We start from the raw sequence: 21,839 nt of genomic DNA, 5'->3' as shown, positions 1-21,839 counted from the left end.
TTACCCTGATACCAAAACCAGACAAGAACATCACAAGGAAGGAAAACTACAGATCAATATCACTGATGAACTTAGATTCAAAAATCCTCAACAAAATATTGGCAAACTGAATACAGAAATACATTAAAAGGATCATATACCACAATCAAGTGGGATTGATTCCAGGGACACAGGGCTGGTCCAACATCCACAAATCAATCAACATCGTACACCACATTAACGAGTTGAGGAATAAGAAACACACAATCATCTCAATAGATGCAGAGAAAGTATTTGACAAGCTCCAACATCCATTTATGATAAAAACTCTCAATAAAATAGGTATACAAGGAAAGTACCTCAAACATAAGAAAGGCCATATATGACAAACCCTCAGCTAACATCATACTTAATGGTGAAAAACTGAGCACCATCCCCCTGAGAACAGGAACAAGACAAGGGAGCCCACTCTCACCACTCCTATTCAACACAGTACTTGAGGTGTTGCCCAGAGCAATTAGTCAAGAAAAAGAAATAAAAGGAAGCCAATTTGGAAAGGAAGAAGTGAAACTTACACTATTTGCAGATGACATGATTCTATATAGAAAACCCTGAAGAATCCATCAGAACACTATTAGAAATAATCAACAACTACAGCAAAGTTTCAGGGTACAAAATCAATTTTAAAAAATCAATGGCATTCCTATACACTAACAATGAACTAGCAGAAAGAGAAATGAAGAATACGATCGCATTTATAATCACAAAAAAAAGAATAAAATACCTAGGAATAAACTTAACCAAAGAGATGAAAGACCTGTACACTGAAAACTATAAGACATTATTGAAAGAAATTGAAGAGGACATACAGAAATGGAAAGATATTCCATGTTCATGGGTTGGAAGAATACAATAGTTAAAATGTCCATACTACCCAAAGCACTCTACAGATTCATGGCAATCCCAATCAGAATCCCAATGACATTCTTCACAGAAATAGAACAAAGAATCCTAAAATTTATATGGAACAACAAAAGACCCAAAATAGCCAAAGCAGTCCTGAGGAAAAATAACAAAGCTGGAGGCATCACAATCCCTGACTTCAAAACATACTACAAAGCTATAGTAATCAAAACAGCATGGTACTGGCACCAAAACAGACAAACAGATCAATGGATCAGAATTGAAAGGCCAGAAATAAAACCACACATCTATGGACAGTTAATCTTTGACAAAAGAGCCAAGAACATACAATGGAAAAGGAAAGTCTCTTCAATAAATGGTGCTCGGAAAACTGGACAGCCACATACAAAAGAATGAAAGTAGACCATTATCTTGCACCATAGACAAAAATTAACTCAAAATGGATTAAAGGCTGGCATGTAAGACCTGAAACTATAAAATTCCTAGAAGAAAACATAGGCAGTACACTCTTTGACATTGATATTAACAACATCTCTTTGAATACCACGTCTACTCGGGCAAGGGAAACAAAAGAAAAAGTTAACAAATGGGACTACATCAGACTAAAGAGCTTCTGCAAAGCAAAGGAAACCATGAACAAAATGGGAAGACAACATACCAACCGGGAGGAAATATTCACAAATCATTTATCAGACAAGGGGTGATCACCAAAATATATAAAGAACTCATACAACTCAAGAAAAACCCCCAAATAACCCAATCAAAAAATGGGCAGAGGAAATGAACAGATATTTTTCCAAGGAAGATATACAGATGGCAAACAGACACATGAAAAGATGCTCAACATCACTAATTATTCGGGAGATGTAAATAAAAACTACAATGAGATATCACCTTACACAGCTCAGAGTGGCTGTAATTACCAAGACAAAAACCAATAAATGTTGGAGAGGATGTGGAGAAAAGGGAACCCTCATCCACTGCTGGTGGGGATGCAAACTGGTGCAGCCACTATGGAGATCAGTATGGAGATTTCTCAGAAAATTAAAAATAGAAATACTATATGATCCAGCTATCCCACTACTGGGTATCTATCCAAAGAACCTCAAATCAATGATCCAAAGAGATTTATGCACTCCTATGTTCATTGCAGCACAATTCACAATAGCCTGGATGTGGAAACAACCCAAGTGCCCTTCTACAGATGAATGGATAAAGAAGATGTGGTATATATATACAATGGAATACTACTCAGCCATAAAAAAGGATAAAATTGTCCCATTTGCAACAACATGGATGGACCCAGAGGGTGTGATATTAAGTGAAATAAACCAGAGACAGAAAGACAATTACTGCATGATTTCACTCATATGTGGAAGATAACAAATACATGGATAAAGAGAACAGATTAGTGGTTACCAGAGCGTAAGGGGGTTGGGAGTTGGGCAAAAGGGACAAAGGGGCACATACGTATGGTGATGGATAAAAATTAGACTACTAGGGGTGAACACGATGAAGTGTATTCAGGAATTGATAAACAATAATATACACTAGAAATTAAACAATGTTATAAATCATTATAATCCCAATAAAATTACTTAAAAAATAGAACTCAAAATAAAGCCTGTTTTATTTGTGCATTTCACGTATCCTCATTCCTGTAGATAATACAAATATAAGTAAATAAATAAACACAAAAGAAAAAAAACAAAAAGCCAAGCTGTGAGCTTCCTGTGGCATCTTCTCTTACCAATATCCTGGGTGTTTGGAGCCTGGGTTGGTCCTTCTCATCTGAGGATAAGCTGGCTGGTACGTGAGCACCACGCAACTAACCTTCTGTGGGCCAGCTGCATTACAGGGCTAGGAGTGAACAACTTTAGAAACAGGCATTTGGAGTCTCGATTGGCAGTCACTTAAGTACTTGGATTCACCAGAGACTTCTAAAGTGGAATAATACATTCACCATGTTGAATGAAATAGTGTCGATAATAATACTGAAATGGTACCCTACCTTTGTATTGTGCTATACGGTTTTAATATTTAATTTCCTCATTTTATGTTCCTAATCACCCTCTGATGCAGGCAGAGGTTGGCTGTCATTGCGTTGGCCCCTTAACCATCCCTTTTAACCAACTATGGTTGCCACACACAGACAAAAAGGCAAAGAGGCAAAGCTACCCCAGACAACACTGCCTCTTCTGGAAATCACCCTAACCAGTCCTTTAACCGGCTGCTGTTGCTCTGGGCTCCCAGCTCCAAACTCTAGTTTTAGAATCTGTCTTCGGCTCCCTCAATTTTAACAGACTAACATACTCGCTTGTTTGTGATATTGGACCAGGTTTTACAGTGGCTCTGAGCTTTGTTTATTCCCTAATTTTAGCAATTTAGTTAGGGGTCCCCATCTGCCCCACAGTAGGGCTGGGTATTTTATTGAGCAGTGATTCTCAAACCATCTGATGTAAAAGACTGGCTGTTGTTCTTTGGTTTTTAATTTCCACTTGCTCAATGCTTTCATACATTAAAATAAAAATAAATTACTGGACAAAAGTAAAGAAGACACATGAAAATATAAGTCTAATTTATTTAGCATCATTAAATTCAACAGCCATAAAGTTACTCTGTCAAATAGCTATTGAAGTTTCTGGATGCTTTCTCCAATTTATGTATTTACACTGTTGTGGGTGGGTAGCTGTGCATGAGCACCATATTTTGGAGCCGGAGGACCATATTTTGAGCAGCAATGTGTTGGAGGGTGCGGTGACCCGCCTGAGGAACGGTGGCTTTGAGCCGCTGAGGAAGGACTCAAAGCCAGGTCTTCTTACTCCACGTCCAGAAAGGCTTCTGCTCCCTCTGCAGCTTGCTGCTGCAGCCACCTAAAAACTGTGTCTCCCCCTTCAGCCATGGCCAGAAGGTGGTCCCTGAGGCGGGCAGCAGTCCTCCAGACACAGTAGTCAAGGAGCTCTTGGACTTGAAGTTCTTGGGGAAAGGGAGGATGAGGTCATTGCCCCTGCTGCTCTTGGAATGGGCTCTGAACAAGCGCGGTACAGAATCCATCTTTGACCAAACAAGGAAAAAATGAATGGGAGAGGGCTTCCACATGTGGTGAAAGGCATATGTGGGTGGGTGAAGGCAGACCCCGAGAGGGGACTCATGCCCTTAAAAATCCCAGGCAAAGCTGACAAAGCCAGCATTTCTCCAAGGAAGACAACACATCATGAGGCAAAAAAAAAAAACACACACACACAACAAAACAACAACAACAACAAAAACCCCACAAACCCTCCTTTCTTTGGAACAAAGGGAAAGTGGGTAGGCTGGTGGTGAGAATGTCCCTGAACCCAGTTTGACATGGAGAGAAACAGTGGAATTTTGGGCGAATGAGGACACGTGGTATGTGCCATAAGCAGCCTATGTTGAGGCAGGACTCACAGTGGGCAGCCCTGCAGGAGCTGATCTCTGCGAAGGGAAGGAGGTGAGCGAAAGCTAAAACCACCTCCTGCTCTCTCAGCATCTTAACTCATACAACTGTGTGAACCGGGAAGGGATCTGCTAACCTCCAACAAGGCTATGGACTCCATCCCCAAAGTGCCAGTGAACAATGTTTCTCAAAGTGTTAATTCTCACCTGTTCACAATCAGGAAGCATCACCTTGAAACATCCCTTCCCAGTAAAAGTCTTCAAATATTCAAAGACACATTTCACTCAGAAGTGAGTAACAACCAAAGAACCTGCACAGAAACTGTACTTGGATAAGAAAGAGAGGAATAGAGAAGAAGAAACAAATAGGAAATGAAGAACACTCACCAGAAAAATATTGCCCCCAAATTGTGCCAAGTATATGTCATGGTTCCAAAAAACATAATGAAGCAACCACTTGTACATAACTAAAGCTCAACGTTTAGATCTGAGAACATGAGGGAAATGTTGCCTGACAACAGAAGAAGATGAAACCACAGCTGGTAGAACGCAGGAATGGCATGTGTGAGAAAACAAGGCCATTACAGGACTGAGGCCAAACTGGAGGCAAATGAAGGAGAATAAACTGCTAACCGGACAGAGGGGACTCAGAAGCAGGGCTGAAGGAAGTGAAAAGAAAAGAATGGAAAAGGACAAAGTTGAAAAGTATTAGAGAAAAAACAAATGAAAAAGAAGGCGACAAGGGAAATCCAATGTACACAATTCACATCGGTGTTACTGAAGAAGAGAATAGAATAACAGTATAGAAAAAATATTTCAAGATCTAAATTATGAAAACTTTCCAGAAATAAAAGAAGTTTTGAACTTATAGACTGAGAGTATACATTGAATTTCCGGACCAATTTATAGAATTATTAGCAACAAATACAGCCTACTAAAATTGATGGAGTGAACAAGTGCAGAAAAAGAAAGAATCCTTTGAGCAGCCAGGCAAAAAGAACAAATAATTGATGAAGAGAAAAAATACCCAGCTGCTCTGACTTCTTCAAGAAAATAACCATTCTAATAGATAGTAAAGCAATGCCAATGAGACACTCCAACGGAGAAAACAGGTCTGGGAGTTCCTAGGCAATGCTTTAAGTTACTGCTAAAGTCTAAAAGCAAGAGGGAAATATTTTAATACGTAAAAATACAGGGTGTGTGGTTTCCATGAAGCATTCTTAAGGAAACTACTAGAAAAAGAAGTTCAGCTAAACAAGAGGTGAATAGAGTCACTATCACCAAAAAAGAGTGGCAAAAGTAATCAGTTTGTTTAACTGTAGGATTAAGACTAAAATAAAGAGAGGGATTCTGGTTATAGAAAAAAATGCAAATGTAATAAATCCTGATGATACATATATTTCTAATAAGATTTGGGAATAGGAGACAGGGTAAATGATATAATTTAAAGCTGATAAATCAAGTGATGGAGATATATTCAGAAACATAAAGGTAAGCGACATAAGAACCTACTATTTGGTAGAGACAGAGAGTGCATAGGGAGGATTGTAATCACAGTAATGTGGTGATAGTTAATGACTGCTGTCCAAAGAAACAGAGGATTAAGTGCATTACATACATTTATATTTATAAAGGTAGTCAGTAAAAGAACCCACAATTTAAAAAAATTATTGAAATCTCTTCTCCCCAAAGGCAAAGAAAATACAGGCATGTAGTAAAAGAAAATGTAAGAATGGGAAGCATAACAAAAAATATGACAACTGAATTAAAACTAAAACTTAAGTCTTGTCAATCTGAGTAGCATACACTCACTGGTTAAAGGTTGGATTGCCATGCAAAATCCAAACACTGACTCTCCAGGAGACGCTCAGAAACACTCCTAAAACAACATGACTTTGAAAGTTGGAAATTAAAGACTGGACAAAGGTATTGTGGGAAAATGGAAACAAAAAGAAAGCAGAGGCTGCGATCTTAATTACCAACCAGGTCGAATAATACCACACCAGGCAACCCACAGTGAAGGTGTGAAACTGGATGTGTGTGCACCAAATAACACGGGCTCGACATTCATGACCCAAAAACTATGGGAATTGAAAGGGGAAATAGACAAAAACATGCTATTACTAAGAAAGCTGACTTCAGTCCCTGTGAGAGCAAGGGAGCAAAAAGAAACAGTTCTAGAAGATCTAAAGAAGATATTTAAAAGGTAAATAAATTGATATGTGTTGAACTCTGTGTTCGGCAAACAGAAATTCAAAAAATCTGACCATAAATCAGGGCATGAAGGAAATGCCAAATTGTCTAGAAAATTGAAATCATGCAGATAACTCTTTCTGTTCTGGTGGGAGCATATATTGGTATAACCTCAACAGAGGGTAAATTTTTAATATTGATAAATTAAAATTGCATATATCCTCTGATTCATCAGTTCTGCTTTTAAGGATTTATCCTATAGAAGTTTACTCTCAAATGTGTAAAATAATGTGTACAAGTATATTAATTGAATCAATGTTTATAATAGCAAAAATTTGGAAATTATCTACATATCCATTCATGGAGATTCATTAAATAAATTATGGTAATCTGTACAATGGAATATTATGCAACCATAAAAAGAATCAAGCAACTACATGCGAATCTACATATATCTCAAAATAGAAAGTTTAAAAAAGAATGTCAGTCTTATAAATACTGATATGGAGTTACCTTCAAAAAAATTATGGAGAAAAAATTAATTTGTAAAATAATGTGTATAGAATGTTGCCATTGTATAAAAATATAAAAAATGAGGCTAACCTACTTGTATTTTCTTAGTCTATCTCTGGGGGAACACGTAAGAAACTGGCAGGTAGTTGTCTCTAGATAGGGTAACTGGTTGGTATCTTTTGAATAGTGTAAAATTTTGTATTGTTGTATGTATTACGTATTCAAAACAATAAACTAAGCAATTTATTTAATGATAAACACAGTGACATTCCCATGACTCCTGGATGGCCTTGTCTCCTCGGTGTTTCCATGTCATTCTTCCTCACTGAGCACCCTGAGTTGTAAGGACTTTCTTGACATCTGCCTTTCTCAGTGGATAGTGAGAATTTTGGGACCATGTGTCACTCATCTCAGTATAGTGTAAAGATTCAAAACAGGTTCTGGAGCCAGACTTCCTAGACTCAAGTTCCTGCTCCAGCTCTTCCTAGCTATGTGACCTTAGGGAAGTAGCTGACTCTCTCGGCACCTCAATTTCCCGTCTGTAAAATGGGAATAATAGCATTACCTGCCCTATGAGATTTTTGTAAGGATTAAATAAGACAAGTCTCAGGACAGATTCCTGGTATGTAATAAATTTTAAATAATTGTTAGCTCTTGATGACATCTCTGCCTTCAGGTGCAGCTAATAGGGGTCCTGGCAGATTGTGGCACTCGGCATTTTCACAGAATAAATAGATGCATACCTCCCTGGGATCCAGTGCTAACAAAGCTGTCTTTCTCCTGTGTAACTGGTAGATAATTCTGGATGATTCAAGTTGTCCAGTAACCCCACATCCCTGACACGATAAAGGAGATGGTTATTTCAGTAAAAACCTGGAGGCATGCCTATTTGTGTCAACCCTAAAAATATTTTTGTTTATCTCAGGGATCCAGATAACTTTAGGGAAATAATGGGATCTCAGATTGAGGCTTAGTTACCAGTCTTTCAGATGGAGAGCCCAGCCTTTATCTGATCACAAAATAGCACCTGAAGCACCAGCAATCCAGGCACAGCGTAAATGGATTTTTCTTAATATCTGTCTCCATGAAGTTTCTCTCCATTGAACTCTCCTTGGTCAGGCAATATTATTTAGGTATGCCAAGTTGAGATCCAATTTCTTTTTGAAGGTCAGTCTAGTTGAGAAAATGTTAGATCAGCATTAGAAAATTTCTATTCTCTGAACAACCTTGGTGCAGTCATTTTATTCCCAGCGCTGTGGCGTTGTTCTCTCGTCTGTTAAGTCATGATAGGAAAACAAACATATAAACCAAACCCATGCTCCCTGGCACCATGAGGGTATCGTGAGGTTAATGTCAAGCTTGGGCTGGGCACTGCCTAGATAAACGCCATGGAAATACAGAGATGATTCTACAAACGTGCGCTGAGCACGTACCATGTGCCAGGCCTTGCACTGGGGTCTGGAGACTTAGAAATGGATGAGATCATGCTAAGTAACGTTTGCAAGAACACCTAAGTCATTTGACAAATATTTACTCAGTCCCTACTGTGTTTCAAGCACTGTTTCAGTGCTTGGGATATATCAGTTATCACAATCTAAAAAACTCATCCTTCTGCTTTCCAAGTCACTTGGATCCTGTTGGATACTTGGGTACTACTGAGAAGAAATAGAAGGAAGGAATTTACTTCTCTTGGGAGCTCATGTCTCAACTTTCATCTTCTAACACAAGCACTAACATTTATGGATTATATAAACATCATTGTGTAATTATGGTCTCAAAAAGGAATCGTGGTTTTTCTGTAACAAAGGGTATGGCCGTTATCCCATTTGGATGCCGCGAATCAACAGGCAAGTAGGATGGACTGTGTCTCCCAAACTTATTGAGGCCTGAAACTTATTGATTTCCCCACTCGCCCTTGTTCCAGGACAGCACATCTTACTCCTCTCCCACTTCACACGAGGAAATTAAAGAACTCAAACTGTGGACAAAACTCCTTTCCCCTTCCCACTATCTTCTTCCACTTCTCCCCACTATCTTATTCTTCTTGTCCCTTCTTCATGGCAGCTCATCCCTGAAGCCTAATTCAATGGGAGGTGAAAGCTAGCAACTAGGATGTTGTTTTGAGACTCTCCTCCATGCATCCCAGAATCCCTGAATATCAGAGTGACAAAGATCTCTAGGGATGCTGTGATGCAAACTCGTCACTCAGCAGGTGAGGAAACAGAGGCCTAGAGAGTGCAGTGCCTTGCCCAAGTGATACAGCCAGAGAGGAGATAGCTGGGACTGGAACCCAAGCTGCCTGCCTCCTTGGTCCATGCATCAACCTGCAGTTCACGCGTTGTCCAACATGGCCTTGAATCCTGCAACAGGAAGTGCTTGTTGCCTGGTGAGTTCAGCTCCAGTGTGGCTGACACTCTGAGCTAGATCTCAATCTGGTTTCCTGTCTGGGATTTCCAGGGCATGAGAATTTCCAAGAGTGGAAGGACAAAGGCTCATTGCCAGTCAGGACCCTGGATTGCCAACATCAGACCTTGACTCTGGTCTATGTGGGCAGGAAAGGAATTTATTGGAAGGACTTCAGGATCTGACTTAATCAGTGGGAAGGCCAGAGAATTAGGTTTGGAAAACACACTGCAGGAAATTGGGAGTGCAGTGGGGCTGGAATCACAGCCAAGGTCTTGCCACAGGAAGGGTCTTTTTAGGGCTCTGCTGTTCCCACTATGAGACCCAGGCCATTGCATCCCAGTTGCCACTGCTACTAGTGGCGGAACAATTTCTGAACTGTCACCAGATTCTTTTGCACCATCAATGGCTTTGGATTCATGGCATCAGGGAAGAACATCAGGTTGGCCAAACTTGGGCCATATGACCACACCCTATCTGCCAGGGTTTGGGAGAAGGGGAATATTGAAGTTTCACAGTGGCAACTTGCTCCAAAATAAGAAGAGAATTCAGAATCTAGGCAGCCAAAAAAATAACAAATATCCTCTGTGCCTGCCAAACATACCACCCCAGCAGCCTCTGCTTGGAAAAGGCCACTTACAAAGCAGAAGAGTGGAACCCAGAGGTTCATACTCGACTCAGGGTATGTCCAGCCCGGGGCCCAGCCTTCTGGAGGTGGTCATGGGTGCTCCTAGACTCATCTTGGTCTGCAGAGGCCCCTAGTCTCTGGTCTGACTCAGGGAAGCTCCCAAGCAGCATGGGGGTGCTCTGAGTGCCACTCCTTGGCAGCCTTTCAGGAAATTTGGGCAGTTGCCCATTGTGAACATTGGGCTAGGATTCACAAGACCTCAGTTCTAGTTTCAGATCTGTTCCTAATTCACAGCATGGCTTAGAAATTGACAGCTTCTTCTGGGCCTCATTTTCCTGATTGGCAATCTGCTGACACCAATCTCTATCCAAGTAACTCACAGCCAAGTAATTAGGGTTTGGGAGCAGCTCTATACATCACCTCATCCCACATTTGTGTCTCATAAGCCTGTTACTGTACCTGAAATTCCTGCCACTGGTGAAATTTCTCTGGGAACAGATATGATATTCAAAAGGCTATCTTTGGGAGGTAAAGTAGAGGGTAGCGACTACTGTTCTCCCACAGTTTAAAAACCAGTGTCTGAAATGATCTCTGAGAGTCATTTCTGCTTAATATATACCCTTTCAAATCCCTAGATGTGATATAAGACAAGTGAGGTTTAACAGGATGGGATCCAGAAAGCCCCAGGCTCAGGCTGAGGCCTGTTGAGTGCTATACTGGCAGGTGACAGGGGTGAAATACAGAGGAACTAGAAAGAGGCAGAATTCTTGGACTGCTCAGGGGAGAATCAGAGAGTGAGCTGCTGAGCAGCAGTCATGGGGCACCCATACCAGTGGAACGATTTTTTTTACTATGCTGCTTGCCATTTGTCAAGCCAGGAAAGCAGCATCTCCTCTCCGGATCTAAAGGAGATCACAGCTCAGCCTTTCAGCCTAGAGGAGGGAACAGTTTTCCTGTGCCTCAATTCCTTGTTCATTGGTACAATCAAACTTCTATCTGGATGCCCAAGATGTAAGTCCTCCCTCTCTCTCCCTCCCTCCTCCCCGCCTATCTCCCCTCTCTCTCTTTCTTTTCTTCTCCTGCCATCTTAAGTGCCAACAATATTTGCTGAGTGACTATTATGAGACTCACTTTTTGCATTTATTCAGTCTTCCAAACAACCCTATGAAGGTTCCTATTCTACTTCTAGAGATGATGAAACTGGAGCTCAGAAGAGGTTAAGAAGTTGTCTCAAGTCTACCTACATATATAGTCAGTAGGAGCTGGAGAAAAAAATCTTTGTCTAATGATACTATATCCTGTACCTGTTTCTAACACTTCAATTTATCTAAAATGCGCCCAAAGGAGATCTAATTAAGATGGACCAAAAGTATTAATGTGTGAACACTCACAGCCGACCCCCAGCTCTATCACTAAAAAGAATTCTGATTTTGACCACAATTTTCCCCTTCCCCCCTCTAGAGAGAGGAGAGTAAGTATGTAAATCTACGTAATAAAGAAGAGTAGAGAGGGGGAAGGGAGGGAGAAAAACAGAAAGATGTGTGCCATGTATTTAGAGTGCATTTGGGGGATATTGGAGAGAAAGAGGCTCTGAAATAGCTGAGGTAAGAAGGAACTATAGAAGACAGAGAGAGGAAGATGTTAGTCCCTGAGAAACTCAAATAAAGGATATGACTAACGATAAATTTCTTCTGGCTGCTGGACTATATTTAACTGGACACTTTATTGAGACTGGATCACATGAATCCTCATAGATTTATTAGGGCTTCATAATCAAGCTCAGATTCTGTATGTTGGAAATCAACCATATTTCTCCACCCAAATGTTAAATTTAAGTAGAATCCAACAGTTCAAGTGTTAAAGAAATAAAAACAGGTCAAGTAATCTGTCCATGTTCACGTGGGCAGTTTATATCATTTAACAGATGTCTGCAATCAGATCTTCAGATTCCAAATTCAGGGCTGTTTCCCTTCTACCTTATTTCCACATCTTTACCAATGATACTATGAAGTGAAATGTGTCGATCTGTGGGGGACACCATACGAAAAGTGGAGGCTGGATGGTTTCTGGGTGCTGAGTTCACTCCTGTCTTTGTGGTCTGGTGCCCAGTCCCCATCTGGTCCTCTGTCTCCTTCTGTTTCCCAGACTAAAAAAAAAAATTTTAAATCTTTACTTATCCTAGGAGTACAATTCCATGAACTTGCATTATTTTTTTCCAACCTTTATGCTTTGGGTTCATAGATAAATGGTGAATATATTTGGTATCCTTCTAGCACAGTGAATGATGCAGAGAAATGATCTTCACTCTGGCTCAGGTGGGCAAGATGGGGTGGGTACACAAGTCCATTTTGTGTGCAGAAACATAAAGGGAGTCACAGAATTCCAGCCTCTTCCCAGACAGCCCGGTGAGGGAGAGCTGGCTGAGGTGTTATCATAGCTGTGCCTTCCTGGGGAGGGGTAAGGAGCCAAACAGAAAGCCAGAGGAATACTTCCCAAGGCTTGAATGGGGGGCTTCCAGGATGAGAAAGGGCATCCAACTGAATCCCCTGGAACTATAAACACCACTAGCCAAATTCTGACTAGAATAGAGTCAGATTTTAGGGTCAGAGATCTACACTCTGCATGTTCATTTTATGCTGTTTTAAATTTTACATGTTGGTTTCCAAAGTAGTTTTTCAAAAAAGAAATTAAATAAACCTCTAGCCTGCCTCAACTGAACTAAAGGAGAAAAAGTCAATTTTTGCCCATTCTTAGCTTTAGGAAGCTCTGTTTTTCCCTCCTAGAACCTGGTCTCTGTGGTGGTATTTCATGAAGAAATAAGAGAAAGAACAGGAAAGGAAACTTAGAGCAAGTGAAAAGGCAGATAGTGCACAGTTTCCTTGGTAAGTGGTTCACACAGGTCGACCCCTCTCATTTTGGGGAGAAATCCTCTGACCTCAAAGGGCAGACTCCGAGAGTCTCTGGAGCTCTGGCTGTGGCCAGACTCCTCGACCGACACCCTTTATTCTTTGGGCTTACACCTCTCTTTGTCACACACAATATTAGGACAAAAGATAGAGGCAGTACTGTTTAGGAATCTCAAATCCCTGGGGAAGGTAGAATGAAACGAACAAACCTGACTCCCACCTTACCCTGTCGAATCCTTTTGCCCTCTCCATAGAAGAGGTTTGAACTCGCCTCACGATAAGGTACTAAAGGTAAATGAATTTAGAAACTCGGGCAGAGAGGAGCTCTGGGAAAACCAAGTTGTCAACACTTATCACCCTGATCAGGCAGTGTTTAAAGTATCCATTTATGAGCGGGTTCACTTTTAGAGAGTTGTTGCCAGCCACATCCAGGCAGCGCACGGCGGCAGGCTGAGACCAGGACCTGCGTTCCCAGGGGCCGGCGCTGAGACCACAGGTAGCAAACGCCAGAGCCGGCATCTTGGCTGTGCTCCGGGAAAAGCCAGCGACCACGGCCCAGGGAGAGAGTTCTGTCCTCACAGAGGTACGCTCCTTGGCAATTCTGTTTCGCGACTCGGTGGGGGGCTTTGCTTTCCTTTTGAAGTGGGATCCCAAGGGTCTGAAAAATGACTCTTTTTGCGCTCTTCTTGACGAGGGGACCCAAAATGCTGTTAATATGAGCTTCCTCGCAGCCGCGGAGACAGGGTCTGCATAGATGGTTACACCAGAGGCAGCCCCACTGCAGCGCACAGGCTGACTTACGAAAGGCCTCCAGTTCTGATCCACGTATCCAATTTTACTTTTGGAAACCTACCTCAGTTGCGTTGGGCTCGAGGTGTGTGTAAATATGCGTGCGTGTGTGTGTGTGTATTTGTGCGTTTTGGGGGATGGGGTGGTCATGTGACCTTCAGTCTCCAACCTGGGTACCACTTAAGCCAAGACTAGCCAAGAGGGAAAATCAGTGAGCGAAGTGACCACTTTGCCCTGGCCTTGCAAAGGACTGCGGAGTGGGAGGCCCGGGAAGGGTGAGCAGAGTGCACCCGGGGAAGAGGAGAGGCGAGAACCGTTCGCTTCTGCTCGGCCACTGGGGGCCGCAGTCACCTTCAGCATAGGGGAGTGGGAAGACGCGAGCCCCGCTGGCGCCTCTGGCCGCCAGTCTCCTTCCAGCGCGCAGCCTCCGCTCGCTCTCCCCGAGCGGGGCAGCCGCAACCCAGAACCGAGCCGACGTCGCCTTCTCATAGCTCTGGCGGCGCTCCCACTCCTGCTCTTCTCCGCTGCAGCCTCCAGCCGGACACCCCCTTGGCGCGTCCGCCGCGCGCCTCGCCGGGCCCGCCCACTCTGTCCCCCAGGGTGCGCGCGGTCACTGCCCGTGCGCTCTGCCTACCTGCGCGCTGCGGCCGGGCGATGATGGAGAAGCCGAGCCCGGCTCTCTGCCGCCGGCTTCCCTGCCCGCGCTGCTCACTGCCCCCAAGCCCGTGACGTGGAGGCGCCGGCCGAGACACAAAGACCGAGGCTGGGGCTGCCCGGGGGCTGAGGCCGCGTCCTGGGGCCGCTGCGAGCCCAAGCGCCATGCGAGTCTGTACTGGCTGCCCGCTGCCGGGGAGGAGCCCGAGCGCCCGCCTCAGCCGCCGAGCGCCAGCCCCCGCGCCTGCTGCAGCCCATTGGGCGCCCCGCAGGTGAGGACAGACCCCGACCCGGGGCGGCAGAAGCTGCAGCCGCCCCAGACCCGGGGTGCAGCCCAGGGCGCGGAAGCCGAGCTGCCCGGGACTGGGGTCGGCTGGGCTCTGCAGCCTTCGCGAGGCGCGGCATTGGAGGCAGTGCGGACCACGGCGGGAAAAGAAGCAGGAGACGGTGGGCCCTCCGCCGGAGGAACCTCGGAGGTAACTTCGGTGGGCCCGGGGCGGGTGGGGGCTGCGAGCGCACGTGTGCGTGTGTTCCAGTGAGAGGTGTGTTCGCCGTGTGCCCGCGGCTCGGTGCACACGCGAGCGCGGTGTGAAGTCCAAGGCTGCGGGCGCGCCTCCCCGCCTCCCCGCCTCCTCTCGGCTTCCGAGCGCTGCAGGCCGCCAGGGCGCGGAGGGGCTTGCCGCTGCGCTCTGGGCTGTGATGGAAAAGGTGTGTGTGAGGTGCTGGGCTTGACCAAAGCTGGTGGAGAGGTCAGGGATTCGGGAAGAGAAACAACGGGAAAAGACGATGCAGTTTGGGAGACAAGTTTTCGTGGCTGAAAATTCGCTTCTCTGAAACGGTATTTTGAGGGTTAAATATGTGTGCAAAAGCTGACACATCAGAGGCGCAAAGGAACACAGAAAGCTGGACAAACCCTATATGGGCCGACCAGTGCAGCCAGTTCTTAAATTGAGATTTCCAGTCATGTTGGCGTGCAATGGGATCTTCGTTCTTCCTGAGGAGATGAGGAGTTCAGCTTCAGCTGCCAGAAAACACAGAAGCCAGGTCTGGGGTGCGGAGCATGTGCACTTACATGCTATGTAACTCATGCATATGCAGCATCCCCTACCTGCTCCACCGTCCCTCCTAAAGCCAGTATTCCAAGTATTCCTCAGGGCTACCAAATCCAGTCCGAGTACTCATTTGTCTGCTCTCTGGGAGTGCCGGGAGCTTCCGGCGGCGTTTGAGTAGCTCCGCTGTAGTACCGCTCAATCAGCATTGTTTTGCTCGGAGATTGTAGCTGTGTTAAACTGTTGTCTACACGTTTGGTGAAGACCTATGGAGAGGGGAAAAATTCAGAGTCTATGTTACAAACAATAGAGGTCTATCTTAAAGGCTTCAAATCCATTTCTCGTGAATGGGGTGGTTTAATGAGGGAGATGGCCGCGTCCATGCTACCGCCCACATGGCTGTGACTGGGAGCTTCATTGCTGGGCTCTGCTGTGATTTTATGCGTGACATGAAGTTACCAGGAGGAGTCTGGCAGTAGCTTATGGGGCCAGTTATGCACCCCTTCCTCCAACAAACGAGCTGCCACCACCACCCCTCTGGGATGGAGAGGGTCAGTGCATCCTTCCCATTTCTGTGACCACCACCATCAGTGGGGCCTGCCCTGCAGGTGGAAGCCAACAGACGGCTGTGGCTGCAGGGTGGCTTTTGGAATGAGCTCTGGGCTACCAGCTCATTGACAACCTGGCAGCAGTATTTTGAGCACGTTCAAATAAGAGAAAGGAGTTAGAGAGAGTAGGGTGCCTGGTGCTCTCGGGAGAGTTGCACAACCCACTTTGATGGGCTTTCTTTTTGTATATCAGAGGAAGATGAACCAGGGGAGGGAGGGGAGTCTGCAGAAAGAGCGAATTTAGTGATTTCCTCAGGTTACTGGAGCCTAGAGGGAAAACCTTAAATGTCTGGCTGGTAAAGTCTGATTTTTATTGTGTGTATCCGAGAGATTTGTATGGCTCTGGGACTACGTGAAAATAATTGTCAGTTGTTGGGGAAAGAATCGATCGGACAGTTTCTTTGCATTTCTGATGCGTTTGGTGAGAGAGTGTTGTATAGCACTTAACACTTGGAAGACAGACAAAGATTTCTTTGTTGGTGGTGTGTTCTTTTTGAATTTTACATATATAATGTCTTTTTTTACTGACCAATAGTAGAGGCAAAATTGTTGTGACTTCCCAGCTTCTAAAAGGCTTTGTGTTTATTACCTCTCTGATACTTCCTCTGAAACATCCATGCTTCTGTAAGGTTGAGATGTCTGTCCTGTCTCTATCCACAGCACATGGAACTGGTTTGGGGGTTTTCTCACTTACGCTTCCCAAAATAAGCCCTTTCTCGAATCTTGACAAATGTAAAGCAGAAACGAGTGCTGCAGCTATGGCTTTGTCCCTGCCAGGCGGGGAGTTGATGCCCAGCAGAAGGAAGGGGAAGGCCCTGCTCTCTGCTCCAGCCAAGTGGTGACGTGTATTCTCAAACTAGCTGGGAAAAGGGTCTAGACTCCTCTGTGAATATGTTGCTGAAGCCCACTGATTAGCTTTTCCCACTGACATTTGGATCTTAGTTTTTGGAGCTTACCTGCAGGCTCGGTGTCAATTGAAAAAATAAAAAGAAAGAAAAGAGGGCAATGGAGTTTAGAGACAGGCAGAGAGGGTTGGTGGCCAGGCTCAGGTGTGTTTCTAATTCATTATGTGACCTTGGTAAGTTACTGAACTTTTCTGGATGTTTATTTTCGAATATATAAAATGAGAGAGCATCAGACCAGATCATAATTTTTTTCCTTCCTCTCTGTCTCTTTAAATTAAATCTCATATGAAAGTTAAGTATACGAAACAGATTAAATAGTGAGGAGGTTTCTTTTTTTTTAAAGGCTTTTTTTTTTAGGTGAGGAAGATTGGCCCCGAGCCAACATCTGTTACCAATCTTCCTCTTTTTTGTTTTCTTTCCCCAAAGCCCCAGTACATAGCTGTACATCCTAGTTGTAAGTCATACTACTTCTTCCATGTGGGACACCGCCACAGCATGGCCTGAGGAGTGGTGCTAGGTCCATGCCCAGGATCCGAACTGGTGAAGCCTGGGCTGCCGAAGCAGAGCACATGAACTTAATCGCTCTGCCGTGGGGCTGGCCCTTCAGTATGATTTCCGAAGTACCTTTTTGGAACCCCTAACAGCTCCCCAGAACACAGTTTGAGAATCACTGGAAGGCTTCTCTCTAGAATATGACATATTCTCTCTTTGAGTGTTTGAAATGAAACATGTGATTACCTAGTTTTGTGTTGTGAATGTGTCATGTACCTTTCACTTGCATCTGCTCCTTCTTGAAGGCTAGCTAAATCCCTGCAACCTGAGCACCAGGAGGACCGTTACCTTCTAGCCCTGAATCTTCTGAGCTAGTACAGTGCCTGGCACGTAAGTCTGTGCTTAGGAACTGCTTGCCGAATGAATGAGGAATGATGGGGGAGGAAAGGTATTGTGACTGAGCAAAGTCTGATGGATGGATCCACTATGGTGTAGTCTTAGCAGGGCAGGGACTTGGATTTATTTGTTGCTATATCTGCAGTGCCTAGAGCACGTCCTGGCACAGGCAGATTTTGGCTCATTGTAAGAAAACCTTTAAACTAGTTAAAGTTGTTGACTAAGAACTGATTGCTCCAAGAGGTAATAAGCAATATATGTGTGGTGGTTATTAATTCTGTTTGTAAAGATTCTGATTCTCTCTCCTTCTGAGCATGTGTAGAATTGCATTTCCTTGCTCACTTGAAATTAGGTGTGGCCAGGTGCCTTGCTTGGCTAGAGAAATGTGCATGGGAGCTTCAAGAGTTAGCAGGTGCCTCACCAGGTTTTTCCTTTTCCTCTGCTCCAGTGACAGTGAAAGTTCCAGAAGGTGGCTGCTCCCTCAGCCTGGGTCCTGGATTGAAGATGCAGTGAAGCAGAGCCCCTAGTTGACTCACACTGACATGTGTTGTGGATAGGAAAATAAACTAGTGGTGTTTTAAGCCACTGGAATCTGGGGACTGTTTGTTGCTACAGCATAACCCAGCCTCTCCTGACAGATATAATATGCAAAGAGCTGAGGATCATGCTGGCTTTGGATCAGAGCACATCAGGATAGCAGTGTTAACCAGGAAGGCCAGCAGTTGCTGAGACAGGGCTTCATGGGGACCAGGACTTGAGTGTGGCACAGTGAGGCATGTGGTGGTCGTTTTTTGCTGGTTGAAGAGCTCCTTTGGTAATATACCCAGGTCAGTTTTTTAGAGAAGGACCCATGATAACCAAAAGCCTTGTGTCTATGCCATAAAATGCTGGTTTAATAGTTTAATGGGAAAAAAAGTTAAGATGATAAATGTGTTCACTGATCAGGGAGAAATGACCGTTAGAAGGCACATAACAAAAAGAAGTTGTTCGGAATTACAGCTAGAGGAGTTAGTGGAATGAGCTGAATGGCCAGTGTCGTATGGCTATGACATGCTGACGTATCCCTGTTTATCCAAGTTAGAGAACCACCTGCTGAATGGGCTACATGCATATGCACGTACCTCATTTAATGCCATTCTTAGCGCGTGATTTGTTGAATATGATTACTATATGATTTTTATGGTGCTCTGAGCGATTCTATGCCCTCAGCCAATGAGAGCTTTCATGACATCCTTTTCTGCTGGCTTAGCCTTCAAGAATAGCATATTGCAAAAGCTCTCAGCCAATGAGCCCTCTGCTGTCATCTCTGCCTTGAGTGTCTTTGTCAGTGTACCTTCCATTGGCTGTGCCCTTTCTTCTTGCCATTCCCTTTGTGTTCTGGTGAGCAGTTTTGACCTCCAATGGTTGATATGCAGTGATGACCACATTTCAGCCTCTCTGATAACACTTAGATTTTGGGAAAGAAAAGTTTTATGAAGGATACTAAACACACAAGTTTTATGGTTACTTGAGGAGACTTGAATAAACAGCTGAGAAAACAAAAAAGGTCAACAGACCAATAAGGATTGATGGGAGTCCTGTGAGCACAAAGGGCTTTAGAACATCACGGAAGCCTAGGGGATTGACAAGGATTGTGAGAAGGCCAACCAAGAGAAACAAGGAATGGGAGCCTGTCTACAGAATTGAAGTTGAAGAAAATGGGTCATTTGTCAATGTGGGTGAAAGATGTGGAGTAGGCAGTGAGTGGGTGTGTGTAGTGAGTGGATGGGAGTGGGGGTGGGTAGTGAGTGAGTGGGGGTGGGGGTAGATAGTTAGTGGGTGTGGGTGGAGGTGGGTAAGAGTGGGAGTAGGGTAGATAGTGAGTTGGAGTGGGGGAAGTAAGTATGAGTGGAGTCGTGATGGGTTGGAATGGGGGTGAGGTGGATAGTGAGTGGGGTGGGGAGGGAGTGGGTAGTGAGTGGGTGTGAGTGGGGGTAGTTAATAAATGGCTATGGGGTAGGGGTGGGTAGTGAGTGCATGTGGGTAGTTGGCTGTGGGCTCTTCCTCTTTGGCCCCATTGCCATCAGAGCACTGACTGCAGGTGGTTTGCTGATCTGCCTCTCCCACTGAACTGTGAGCCCCTGGAAGAATGGTATGGTGTCATTCATCTTTTTGTCCTGGTGGTTATCACAGTGTCTGGCACAGGTTGGGCAGTCAGTGAAGGAGGGAATGAACAATGCACTGGCTGATTCAGAAGGCACTCTGCAGGGACCGGGGAGGCCTGACTCTGTAGCTGCCGCATGAAGGAAAAAAATTTAATGATTGAATTCCTCATAACCTTGGTCTGTGTCAACAGTATGGCGTGGCCACTGAAAATATCCTTGGTGAAAGATGGCATCCAGAATGAGTGAAGAGACTTCTGTTCTTTTCGTACTTCCATATTAGGAGCCTTAACTCTAGATGCATCATGCTTCGTGAGCCAATTGGAAATTATTTAAAGAAGAACCATGAATCATTGGCACCAAGGTGTATCTAGTCCAGAATTACTAAGTAACTGTCAGTACATCAACCATACCAAAGCCTCTTGGGGATCTCTATAAATGCAGATTCCCAGGCCTTGCCCCAGATCTGCAGAGTCAGAATCGCTGGGCGTGAGGCCTGAGCCCTGGTTTGTCACCCACATCTACAAGTGCTGTTGTGAGTTGCCTGAAGAAGGGGAAGAGCTCAGGTTTGAGCTGACATTCCAAGTTAGATAGCAGGTCTTGCAACCATGTCCCCATCAATAGGAAGGACGCAGGGAGCTGCAGCTGGGTCCTGGAGTGAGTGGTTGGAGGAACTAGGATCTAAGAGCTATCCTTAAACCCTGGATGAGCTGCCCTTTGCAAAGGGCTTCAACTTCTCTGTGTCCTGAGGGCAGGGCTAGGACTAGCTGGTGGAAGCACACTGTCTTGGGAATGTGGAAGAGGCTGCCTTGGGAGACTGTGATTGTTTCTGTCTCAGGACCATCATGCGCTGCAGGTATGGGTCAGCATTGCTGTGAGCTTCGAGATTGGGGAAAGGGACATGACAGTGTGGCTTCACCTATTTCCAGGATTTTAGGATGTATTTGAGGCTTATAGTACAGGAGAGTCTTTATTAACATCACCAGTTATCATTCTCCTTGGCTGCCAGTCAGTAGAGGGTTCTAACTTCTAGGTTGGGCAAACTAGATCTTATTTATCAACTAGAGCAGAGAATCTGTCTTCTGAGAAGGACTGCAGACCTTCCAAGTATATCTACCTTAAATATGAGAAAGTGGAGAGGATGGGCTTTCCTTCCTTCTCTGTGTGCGTTAGTGGTCAGAGCTTCAGACCCTCTGGTAAAGGCCCCTCTATAGGTGGAATAATGGCCCCCAAAGGTCTGCTTGTCCTAATCCCCAGAACCTTACATGGTAGAAGAAACTTTGCAGATGTGATTAAGAATCTTGAGATGGGGGGATTGTGCTGGATTCTCTGGGTGGGCCCAGTGGAATCACCAGAGTCTATAAATGGGGAAGAAGAGGTGGAAGAGTTAGAGAGGGAGATGTGACCCCTGGAGTAGAGGTTGGAATGATGTAATTGCTGTCTTTAAAGATGGAAGAAGGGTTCTGAGTAAGGGAAAGCGGGCAGCCTCCAGTAGCTTGAAAATGCAAGGAAACAATCCTGCCCTAGAGCGCCCCGGAAGGAATGCAGCCCTGCTGACCACTTGATTTTAAACCCATTTTGGACTTCTGACCTCTAGAACTCTAAGATGCTGCATCTGTGTTGTTTAAACTGCTCTGTTTGGTACAGCAGCCATAAGAAACTAATCCAGCACAACCTCTGAGATGACCAGTAGTTGACACCTAAGGGTGGGAGGGCAAGAGAACTCTGCAGAACCAGAAGCATAACTTTGTCTGACTTCTTCTGAGGCAGTGGGCGGTCTGGAGAATCTGATGAGATCCTCACACTGGTCAGTGTTTCTTAAATCCTAAAACTCTACTCTCT

At 44.6% G+C, this 21,839-nt stretch overlaps 2 protein-coding genes across 11 annotated transcripts in view; one reads left to right on the top strand and one right to left on the bottom strand.

Moving 5' to 3' along the window:
* The window catches only part of MINAR1 (membrane integral NOTCH2 associated receptor 1), an 87,897-nt gene that overhangs the window by 31,968 nt on the left and 34,090 nt on the right, over positions 1 to 21,839 (top strand). For 3 of the 10 annotated variants that reach the window (XR_011424841.1, XR_011424843.1, XM_070232333.1), the window contains exon 1: positions 14,764 to 14,882. The exons of 3 other annotated variants lie outside the window; for them this stretch is intronic. The gene's annotated coding sequence lies outside the window, so the exon portion shown is untranslated. Of the gene's footprint in view, positions 1 to 14,097; positions 14,883 to 21,839 lie in introns of those variants that run through there. 4 more of the 10 variants (XM_023652415.2, XR_011424852.1, XM_070232328.1 and 1 more) reach the window with 4 other exon arrangements.
* Positions 11,939 to 18,992, bottom strand: LOC111775256 (uncharacterized). The gene is made up of 4 exons (XM_070241181.1): positions 18,978 to 18,992; positions 15,567 to 15,721; positions 14,387 to 15,144; positions 11,939 to 12,203 (listed from the first exon to the last, which is right to left on the bottom strand). Exons 1-4 carry the CDS (start codon positions 18,990 to 18,992, stop codon positions 12,061 to 12,063), a joined length of 1,071 nt encoding a protein of 356 aa, XP_070097282.1. The 3' UTR covers positions 11,939 to 12,060.

This window comes from Equus caballus, chromosome 1 (assembly GCF_041296265.1).
Source record: "Equus caballus isolate H_3958 breed thoroughbred chromosome 1, TB-T2T, whole genome shotgun sequence".
Classification (NCBI taxonomy): domain Eukaryota; kingdom Metazoa; phylum Chordata; class Mammalia; order Perissodactyla; family Equidae; genus Equus; species Equus caballus.
This window is presented reverse-complemented; position numbering and strand designations above follow the sequence as displayed.

Coding starts and splice junctions, on each gene's coding strand:
- LOC111775256 (XM_070241181.1), bottom strand. Junction 15,145..15,566: donor GAGTACTCGGACTGGATTTG/GTAGCCCTGAGG, acceptor CCTCTCCACCAG/CTTTGGTCAAGCCCAGCACC. Junction 12,204..14,386: donor CGCCCGGCCGCAGCGCGCAG/GTAGGCAGAGCG, acceptor TTTTTTTTTTAG/TCTGGGAAACAGAAGGAGAC.